The 10705-nt window shown below is 47.8% G+C and overlaps 1 protein-coding gene across 1 annotated transcript; it reads right to left on the reverse strand.

Moving 5' to 3' along the window:
* Positions 1-554: 554 nt before the first annotated feature.
* On the reverse strand, positions 555-4747 carry TIMM10 (translocase of inner mitochondrial membrane 10). The gene is made up of 3 exons (XM_032414188.1): positions 4617-4747; positions 4071-4186; positions 555-2353 (listed from the first exon to the last, which is right to left on the reverse strand). The coding sequence occupies exons 2-3, from the start codon at positions 4139-4141 to the stop codon at positions 2152-2154; spliced, it is 273 nt and encodes a 90-aa protein (XP_032270079.1). The 5' UTR covers positions 4142-4186; positions 4617-4747; the 3' UTR covers positions 555-2151.
* Positions 4748-10705: the final 5958 nt, after the last annotated feature.

The raw sequence follows: 10705 nt of genomic DNA on the forward strand, positions 1-10705 counted from the left end.
CCTCCCACTCCCCCTGCTTATGTTCCCTCTCTCTCTGTGTCTCTGTCAAATAAATAAAATCTTTAAAAAAAAAGAGAGAGAGAGAGTTTCCCAGGGTCTATCCCGTGTCTTCTCACACCAAACTCAGCAATAACAAACAAACAAGCTAACATTATCGAGCACTTAACCTGACAGAGATAGGCACTTTCCTAAGTGTTGCAGTTATTAACACGTTTCATTTTCACACCACTCAATCAAGGAGGCAGGTACCACTACTACCATGTTATGGATGGGGTCACTGAGGCACTCGGCAGGTAAATGCCTCACCCAGGATCACACAGCTAGAAAATTCCACCCCAGGTGGTCTGGCTTGGGCCTGCACTTTCTTTTTTTTAACAGAGGGAGAGAGAGGTAGAGGGAGGGACAGAGGGAGAAGGAGAATCTTAAGCAGACTCCACACCCACCCTGCAGTGCCCAAGGCAGGGCTTGACCTCACAAGCCTGAGATCATGCCTGAGCCAAAATCGAGAGTCGGATGCTCAACCGACTGAGCCACCCCGGAGCCCCTGGGCCTGCCCTTTTAAGCCCCAAACTCACTGCCTCTAGTGCTTCCTTTACTCCATGCCCAGTGACCTGGTGAGGTTCCATGCCCAACACCCACCTTTCTCTACTACAAAGACACTGCCACAGGGGCATTGACGTCAACCAAAATCCCACCTGGAGGGAGCGAGCCACACATTCTGGAAGCCGCACAGCTCTCCAGGACACTCAGGAATTCGAGGCAGCGGTCTCCTCACGGAGACAGCAAGAGCGGCAGTCGGCCCCCACTCCTCTCGTGAGACCTCCGACAAGCAACCAGCGCTCCGGGCCTCCACTGCCTAATAGGGCCCCTGAGCCCACCTGAGTGGATTAGATCAGGTATTTTCCCCCATTGAGGTGTTTTATCTGCATGCATTACATCCCTAGAAAAAGAATCTCAGGATTTTCCCTCCTGTGTGTTTTCGTCTTGTTTCTTCACGGGCCATGACGCCAGCTGAGGCTGTCAGTACAATGAAACCAAACTGGCAGGATGGAGCAGATTATCCCGCCATTTTTCTAGATCTTTGAGCTGTACATCAAATCTGGGGCTGATCACTCCACACTTGTTTAACCTGCCCGTGAGGATGACCAGAAGTTTCCCGGCTCTGTCATCATCAATGATTTCAGACTCGCCAAGGTAACCATGCTTCACCACCACAGAAACCAGACGATGACTCTGGAGCACGGCCTAATTAAGAAACTGGCGCTTGCCTCTCTTTTCTGCATTGTCAATGCTCTTGCGAACATCTGCCAGGACATTCGTGTGCACCATTATGGCGGCACGGAAAGATGGTGGAAAGAGCTAGACCGGATGTTGTATGAAGGGTGAGGAGCGCAGTCCCTGATTCAGGCAAACCGTGAATGACAGTGGTTTTCACTCAGTCCCCTCCCTGGATCACTCACATCACACATGAACCTGGTCCCCTCACATGTTTGGATATTGCCACTTAGAACCCAGGGGTTGGCTACTTCCTTCTCAAATCCCATCTCCTGTTCACTCGTTCCTCTAAATATTCCTTTTTATCTGGAAAAATGCCCGCCTGACTCCACTTAAAATTTTAGGTTGTTATGTATACAGCTCGTATCTATTGAGCACTTCCTATGTCCCAGTCATTACTCTAAATGCTGGACACATATTAAACCATTTAAACCTCGCCACGGCCCTATGATTATCCCCATTTTACAGATGAGGAAGCTAAAGCAGTGAAGTGACATGTTCAGGGTCATACAGCAAGAGGCTAACCTGGGATACAAGCCAGAACATCGCACCAGTCTGTGCTTTTCAACACCACGAGACTCCCCCTGCTGGTAGACGCTGTGCCAGGCACACTGCTTTACGTGTAGTAGGCGTCAAGAAACCTGTTTTAATATATATATATACACACACATACATGTACATACACAGGCACATCGCAGTGGGACAAATACCCCTTCTTCAACCAGGAAAGTAGCTCTACCATATTCTGGGCTCCTGGAGGCTCTCCCAAGGGAGCCGAGGCCCAGCAGTCTTCACAGATGACACCCAATGGGGGCACTTTTATTAGACAAGTGGGAAGGGGCAGGGCGCACCTTGGGGTGTATACTGTCTGGGGCCTCACACGGGCCCAGAGCTCTGCTGCACCCTCTTCATCAGCTCTTCATCCTGCATAGACAACTCTGTCAACTTCTTGCCCATCCGCTCATGGATGTCGAGGTACTTGGAGACACAGCGGTCCAGGCACACAGACTCGCCCTTGGACAGTTCTGCTTCCTTGTAGTGGGGAGGCACGCACTTCCGGTGGCAGGCACTGGTCATTCTGGGAGTGGGGGAGGGGGAAGGAAGGGTAAGGTCAGGTCAGCAGCATCCTGAGGCATACAAGGAACTCTCCATCATTCCTGCCCTGCAATGCTGATTTCATCTCCCGGGAAGGCAGTGTAAACCCTCAGTTTGCATTTCAACCATCTTAGGAGGTCCTTGAGAGTGCTCACCTGATCTGAGCCCGTGTTTATTTAAATAGGAACCACTAGTTGAGTACTGGCTATGTTCCAGGCATCATGCTAAGTGCTTGACACGGCTTGTCATGCAGTCCTTAACAATAACCCTATGAGGTAGGCACAGTATTATCCCCATTTTACAGATAGAGAAATTAAGGCATGGAGAGCCTCAGGATCATGTAAAGCTGGGATATAAACCCACTGAGTCTGATCTCACAGCCTGCATTTTAAAATTATTTAAAAATATTTGGAAGAAAAAAAAATATTTGGAAGTATTCTAATATATAGCCTCCAAGATAAACCATCAAGAGAAAATACCAGGGGGTTTAAGCCAATAAAAACAGCAAACATGTGTGGACTACTTACTGCATACTGGGCTTGATACTAAGAGCCTGTCATACATTTCTACATTTAACATCTATAGTATCTCCACAAGGCAGGTACTGTTATTATCTCCATTTTATTTATTTTTAAAAAGATTTATTATTTATTTATTTGAGAGAGAGAGAGAGAGAAAGCATGTGCACGGGCATGAGTGTGTGGGCGAACAGGGAAGAAGCAGAGGGAGAATCTCAAGAAAGCTCCCCGCTGAGCACAAAACCCAATGTGGGGCTTGATCCTGTGACCCTCAGATCACGACATGCACTGAAATCAACAGTCAGATGCTCAAAAGACTGAGCCAACCAGGCGCCCCTACCTCCACTTTATAGATGGGAAAACCACCAATCAAACAGTCCAAGTAACTTGCCCCAGGTCAAACTAGTGGTGATTGGTGCAGTTACAATTTGTTCCCAAATCTGCCAAATGGTTGTGGGCACTAGTTTGGAGTTGGACTGAGGTACTGGTCCTGACATTGTTACTGACCAGCTGTGACCCCTGAGAAAGTTATGTAACCTCTAGAAGCCTCAATGTCTTCACCTTAGAATGGGACAACTAAAATTGACCCAGTGGATCATTTTGAAGCTTAAAAAGGATTAAGGCATGTAAACTGCTCAGCATGTGCCCGAGATGGGAGTAAGAGTTTAAGAAATGTTAACCACAGGGGCGCCTGGGTGGCTCAGTCATTAAGCGTCTGCCTTTGGCTCAGGTCGTGATCCCGGGATCCTGGGATCGAGCCCCACATCAGGCTCCTACTTGGCGGGAAGCCTGCTTCTCCCTCTCCCGCTCCCCCTGCTTGTGTTCCCTCTCTCGCTGTGTCTGTCAAATGAATAAATAAAATCTTTAAAAAAAAAAAGAAAGAAAGAAAGAAATGTTAACCACTAAGTGGGCCATGTGCTGTCTGTCACAAAGGCAAGCGCTCAACTGTTCCTGGAACCCGACCAGAGCTTGGACTGGTGCTTCTCTTCCTGCTCAGCTACTGGCTCGCCAACTGCGTCCCAATCCAGATGTCCAACTCGTTCTAGTGACCCCATACCGCCTCTGCATTAGCCCTCAACCATGAGGAGTGTAGGTGGGGGCGGGTACCCTCCAAAAGGCACCCTGAGAAAGGGTGACCTAGGATCATTCTCAAAGACAAGGGAGCGCACTGTCCGCCCTTACCTGTTGTACATATCAGCCATCATCTCTACCTCCAGCTCCGCAGCCAGCTGCTGGGCCCTGAGCGGATCCATCTCAGCCCTGCACCGTGGAAGAGATCTCCTTCTGGCCTCCTAGTCCTGGGAGCAGACATCACCGTCAGCTTCCACCCTTCCCGTTCCGTTTCCCATCCCGAGGAGGGTAGAGGATGCGGAGGATTCATAGGACATGGGGCTGGCAGGGGTCACTGACCTCAGTGAGCTCAACCACCCCATCTCACAGATGTGGAAACTGAGGCCCAGAAAGGGAACACTGCCTAGCCCAAGGTCACATAGCAAGTCAATGGAACGGCTGGAAATCGAGCCCTGGCGCCCCAGTCCCTCGTGGTCACCTCTGCCCAGGAGAAGATCCAGAGACCGGAAAGGAACACTAAACCGCGGGCCTGAACCTCCAGGGCCCTGGGAATTCGAAAACACGCGTAGCTAAGGTGCACAGGTCCCGGTTCAGGGGCTGCACCTCTGAAATGGCGGCGCCATCATCAGGGTCACCATGAGGCGAGAGGTCACTTACCACGGCCCGGGGTCAGTCACAATGCCCGCGGTGTCCCCAACTTCGGGCAAACACTAGAAACTCAGCGTGCGACCAGGTAGGGTAAGGCGGAAGCACGTGGGTCACTTCCGGGAGGGAAGTCCCGCCTCTTCTTCGATCGGACTCGCTTCCGGAATGAAGTACCAACGAGGCGACGCTGGGAAATCCGCGACCATAGAGAGGGAGCCGCCGGCCGTGGCTGAAGGCGAAGGCGCCTTGCAAATGCTAGAGAGGACGCCAAAATACCATAGAGGCTTGGGCGGAGTGCAGAGCGCCTGCAGCCTGGCTGTCAAGTCCTTTGGGTTATCGCGGAGAGGTGGGAGTTTAACTGTTTTGTAGGAAGGGGCCGGAGGGCCGAGCTCGGTGAACCTCGCCCCCACCCCCGGAGAGTTGACGCCCCAGCACAAACCCAGGCACGGAGAAGGAAGGACTCCCCTAAAGGGGGAGAAGGAAGGACTCCTTGTTTGTGCTGCAAATTAAGGTCACCTGGGACGCTTTAAAATATCCCGATGCCCATACCTCACTTCACACCGATTAAATCAGAACCTCTGGGAGTAGCACCTAGGCATCAGTAAATGTTTCAGTGCCTTAGGTGATTTCTTTGTGCAGCCAAGTTTGAGAACCAGTTCTCCAAGGGACTGTGGGAATACAGCTGCATGTAGGTCCTAAGTTTTCCCTGGGGTTGCGGAGAAGCGAGGCACGGTTCCTGCTCGCAGAAAAACGAGACATGTATACAGTCTGTTTTATGCAACTTCTTCTGTTGGACGCCCTGGACCATAACGAGATGAATAGGAGCGATTTTGGCTGCCACGAGAGCTAACCTAGTGTATTTGAGCGAGGGAGGGGGAAGGTACTTGTGAACTCTTCATCTTTCCAGACTTCATGTGTTCCTCAATCTGCACCCCTACACCACAAAAACCCACCCCAATCCTTTGATTTTTCAAGACATTTCCCAGTAAACGAGGTTTAGAAGATGCAAATTAATGGTGCAAGCGTACACTGCCCATTGGCGAAGGTGGGCTGGTTGGTCACTATATGCTTCCCTAATTGCTCAAGAAAGTCAAGGTTTTAAATACCGGCCCTCATTTCTGCTCTAAGAACTCATCTTTCTCAAGCCCTGTGCCCCGATACTTTAAAATTAAGGTAGGGGTGCCTGGGTGGCTCAGTCGATTAGGCGTGGGACTATTGGTTTCCGGTCAGGTCATGATCTCAGCTTGGTGAGATAGAGCCCCGCCTTGGCTCCTGGCTCAGTGCAGAATCCCCTTGAGATTCTCTCCCTCTCCCTCGCCCTCTGCCCCTCCCTGAGTGTGCACTTGAGCTCGCTCGCTCTCTCTCTCTCCCCCCCCCCCCAAATAAATAAAATCTGTTAAAAAAAAAAATTCAAGTATAACAGGGGCCCCTGGCTGGCTCAGTCAGTAGAGCATACAACTCTTGATCTTGCACCCCCCCACACACCTCCTCCTGAATTTGAGCCCCACCTTAGGTGTAGAGGTTACTTTAGAACTTTTTCTCAATAAAATTAAGGTATAACATTTTGACTAAAGTACATGAAACTTAAGCTTAATTTTTTTAAACTTAAGCTTAATTTTAAAATATATATTCATTCTTATAACCACCACTCAGATCAAAATACAATGTATTTCCAGCACCTTCAAAAGTTATCTTGGGTTCCTTCCCAGTCAATACCCCCGCTCCCAAAGTAACCACTACTCTGACTTCTATTGCCATCAGTTAGTTTTGCCTACTCTTGAACTTCATGTAAATGGAGTTATACATTATTTGCTGGTTTGTGCCTGACTTCTTTAGCTCAGTGTAATGTCCGTAAGATTTCATCCACGTTGTGTGTATCTGTCATTCATTCTTTTTTATTGCTGTCTAGTGTTTGAGTGTATGAATAAGCCACAATTCATTTATCATTTCACCAGTTGATAGACTTTTGGGTTGTTTCCAGTTTGAGGCTATTATGACAAGGCTGCTGTGAATATTATTGTATATATTGGACAATATTGGACATATAATATTACATAATATTGGACATATAATATTATTGTACATAGTGGACACATGTTGTACTGGTTTTAGCTTTTTTTTTTTTTTAAGATTTCATTTATTTGACAAAGAAAGAGAGAGCGAGAGAGAGAGTACAAGCAGGGGGAGCAGCAAGCAGAGGGAGAAGCAGGCTCCCCTCTGAGCAGGGAGCCCAATGTGGGGCTCGATCCCAGGACCCTGGGATCATGACCTGAGCCGAAGGCAGACGCTTAACTGACTGAGCCAGCCAGGCGCCCCTGGGTTTTGCTTTTGATAATATAGTCAACACATTATGGAATATTAAGAAATTGCATGGGAAAAGGAGATGGGTTCTTACAAGAGTAATCGGCTTCCCTGATGGGATTTTTATTAGGTGTTACAAAAGGTGACACACTGTACGATTCCATTTAAATAATATTCTCAAGATGACAAAATTATAGGGGCGCCTGGGTGGCTCAGTTGGTTAAGCGACTGCCTTCAGCTCAGGTCATGATCCTGGAGTCCTGGGATCGAGTCCCGCATCGGACTCCCTGCTGGGTGGAGAGTCTGCTTCTCCCTCTGACCCTCTCCCCCTCATGCTCTCTCTGTCTCATTCTTTCTCTCTCAAATAAATAAATAAAATCTTTTTTTAAAAATAGACAAAATTATAGAGACAAAGAGATTAATGGTTGCCTAGCATTAAAGTTGGGGGGGTAGGTGTGCCTATAAAGGGGTAGAACAGGGAAATCTTTGTGGTGATCGGATGGTTATGCATCCTGATTGTGGAGGGGTTTATAGGAATCTAAACATGTGATAAGATGTCATAGAACTATACACACCATTGCTCCAGTGTCAATTTCTTGGCTCTGATATTGCATATAGTTATGTAAGATTTGACTTTCAGTACTCTCTCTGTACTGTTTATGCAACTTCCCGTAAACCTACAATTATTTCAAAATAAAAGTTAAAACAATCATTACAAAAAAGAAAAACAAACAAAAAATGTACGTAAAGCACCTAGTCCATGGCAGATGCTCAGCAAAAAGAAATCATTGTTCTCATTCCTTTTAATTTTTAGACTTTTATTAGAGTAAATGTAAAACATACAGAAAAATGGAGAGCACAGTATATTGAACTTCCACATACCCGTCACCAGACTTTAACAGTTGTTAACATTTAGCCATATTTTCTTCATCTATTTTGACCTCACAGATAAAGTCCTTTTCCATGGTGCCATTTTCATACTCTCAAAATTATAGTCATTTCTTAATGTAATCTTATGCACATATTCCATTTCCCCCAATTTCTCAAAAATGGCCCCCCAGTAGCTCAGTCGGTTAAGTGTCTGCCTTCTGCTCAGGTCATGATCCTGGGGTACTGGGATCGAGCCCCACGTCGGGCTCCCTGCTCAAGAGGGAGTCTGCTTCTCCCTCTCTCTTTCCCTCTGCCCCCCCCCATGTGTTCGGGCGTGCGCGCTCTCTCAAATAAATAAATAAAATCTTTTTTTAAAAATAACCCCTTTGGGGGTCCCATCTGGCTGGCTCAGTTGGAGGAGCGTGCAACTCTTGATCTTGGGGTTGTGAGTTCAAGTCTCATGTTGGGTGTAGAGATTACTTAAAAATAAAATATTTTTTAAGAAAATGGCCCTTTTTGGGGCACCTGGGTGGCTCAGTTGTTAAGCGTCTGCCTTCGGCTCGGGTCATGATCCCAGGGTCCTGGGATCGAGCCCCACATTGGGCTCCCTGCTCGCCCGGAAGCCTGCTTCTCCCTCTCCCGCTCCCCCTGCTCGTGTTCCCTCTCTAGCTATCTCTCTCTCTGTCAAATAAATAAATAAAATCTTTTAAAAAATAAAAATAAAATTAAAATTAAAAAATGGCCCTTTTTTATGTGGCAAGAACACTTCACATGAGATCTACCCTCTAAGCAAGTTTTTAAGTGCACAATGCTGTTTTGTTAACTGTATGCACAATGTTGTATAACAGATCTTGGGGACTTACTCATTTTGAACACCTGAGACTTTATACCCATTGAACAACTCCACACTTTTCCCCTCCCCACAGTGCCTGGGCAATCACTGTTCTTACTGATGATGATGTCATGGCTATTATCTACTATGAGACTGTATCTTTTCCTTCCTATACTTATACAGTTGGGGATATGAGAACCCATAAGTAGGAATCTCCAGTTGTTCCTGTTAAGTTTCTTCTTGTAAAACGAAAACAAAAACAAAAACAGTTTATACAGCCCCAGCCTTCCAAGATCTCTTTAGAATCCAGATACGTTGTCTAAAGTTGCTGACCTCTGTCAGCACCACCATGAGGCTCTGGGCTCTCTCTCTACCATGATCCACCCCTTCCCAGCCTCCCAGGCTCCCGAAAGGGAATTGTGTATTTGCTACTCACCATGGATCAGTACTGTCCTCTTGGATGGGACCTCAACCCCAAAGAAAGTATGCAGGATTGTCACCCAGAATCTGATATGGGCCCTGACCACTCATGAGAGGAGTAGAGAATATGAAGACAGTCTAGGTGGACTCCCTGGAGAAGAGCAGGAGATGAGAGAGCAAGAATGTCAGTGGCTTGAACGGAAGGGTCATTCTAGTGGTTTGGAGACAAAGTTGGCTCAGTCTTGGTCACTGTCATCCGCAATTCCCATTCCTCACCACGTCTCCTCACCACCGTCTTGCATCTGGCTTACTGCGGTAATGTCCTGACTGGTTTCCCCACCTCAGTTCATGCTTCCCGCCCAGTCTATTCTCAAAACGACAACCAGAGTCATCTTGTCAAAAACTAAAGTTAGATCATGTCCCTTCACAACCTGAAAGGTTCCACTGGCTTCCAATCAAAGAGCAAAAGCCACCATCCTGACAGGGGCCTCTAAGCCCCAGAGGATTGCCCCCCCCCATGACCTTCTATTAACTTATTTATTTATTCCATATATATGTATGGAGCACCTCATGTGAACCACGCAATCAGGTAGGCCCTGGCCACATAGCCATGGGCATGGGAGATAAAGTCTCTGCCTTCGGGGAGCTTAGAGTCCAGCGAGAGTCAGATAATAAGGAAATGAATAAGCTCACTTTGGATTCCAGTAAATATTATGAAGAAAATAAACCAGGACGAAATGATGGAGAGGGACTGAAGCCACACAGCCCTGAGCGTGGAAAGGGATCAATTTATTTCAGAAGCAGGAAGGAGGCCAGTGTGGCTGAGGTGGAAGGAACGGGGGAGGTGGTTGCGGGGAGTCCCAGGCTCCTTAAGCGATAGGGGTGTCCCCCGCACACATTCTCCCAAAGTAGTACCTCTCTGAGATCACAGGACACAGAGAGTAGGTACAGATTTGTTTTCCTGAGCAAAATCTCAAGTCAGGGGCGCCTGGCAGGCTCAGCCAGTAGAGCCCGTGACTCTTGATCTCAGGGTTGTGAGTTCAAGCCCCATGTTGGGCATAAATATTACTTAAAAATAAAATCTTAAAGGGGCGCCTGGGTGGCTCAGTTGGTTAAGCGACTGCCTTCGGCTCATGATCCTGGAGTCCCAGGATCGAGTCCCACATCGGGCTCCCTGCTCGGCGGGGAGTCTGCTTCTCCCTCTGACCCTCCCCCCTCCCATGTGTTCTCTCTCTCATTCTCTCTCTCTCAAATAAATAAATAAAATATTTAAAAATAAAATAAAATAAAATCTTAAAAATACATCTTAATTCGGTATGAAAAGCTCAGAGACTCCTACGTACCAGTCGCTTCAGCTTAAAACAGAACTCGGTCTTGTATTTTCTAGACCCTAAGCCCAGTGCTGCATCGGCTTGGGCTGTGTCTCCTCACCTGTTCGCCCCTCCCCCTCCACATCTCCCTGTGCTGTGTGAGCCCCGAGACATCCCCCTGTGGGCAGCTGTCCCGTTCACCCCCTCTGCAGCCCACCCTTCAGCAGCTGTTTCTGTCTAAGGAAGAGTAAAGACTATTTAAAGGAATATGGGGTGGGGGGGGCAAAAGGAACAGAGGAGGCCTAGTCTGGGCTCTGGATGGGCAGGCGAGGCCAGAGGGCTGGTGACCATCTTCCACATGGGCCTGC

The sequence above is a fragment of the Phoca vitulina genome, unplaced genomic scaffold (assembly GCF_004348235.1).
Source record: "Phoca vitulina isolate PV1807 unplaced genomic scaffold, GSC_HSeal_1.0 scaffold16, whole genome shotgun sequence".
Lineage (NCBI taxonomy): Eukaryota > Metazoa > Chordata > Mammalia > Carnivora > Phocidae > Phoca > Phoca vitulina.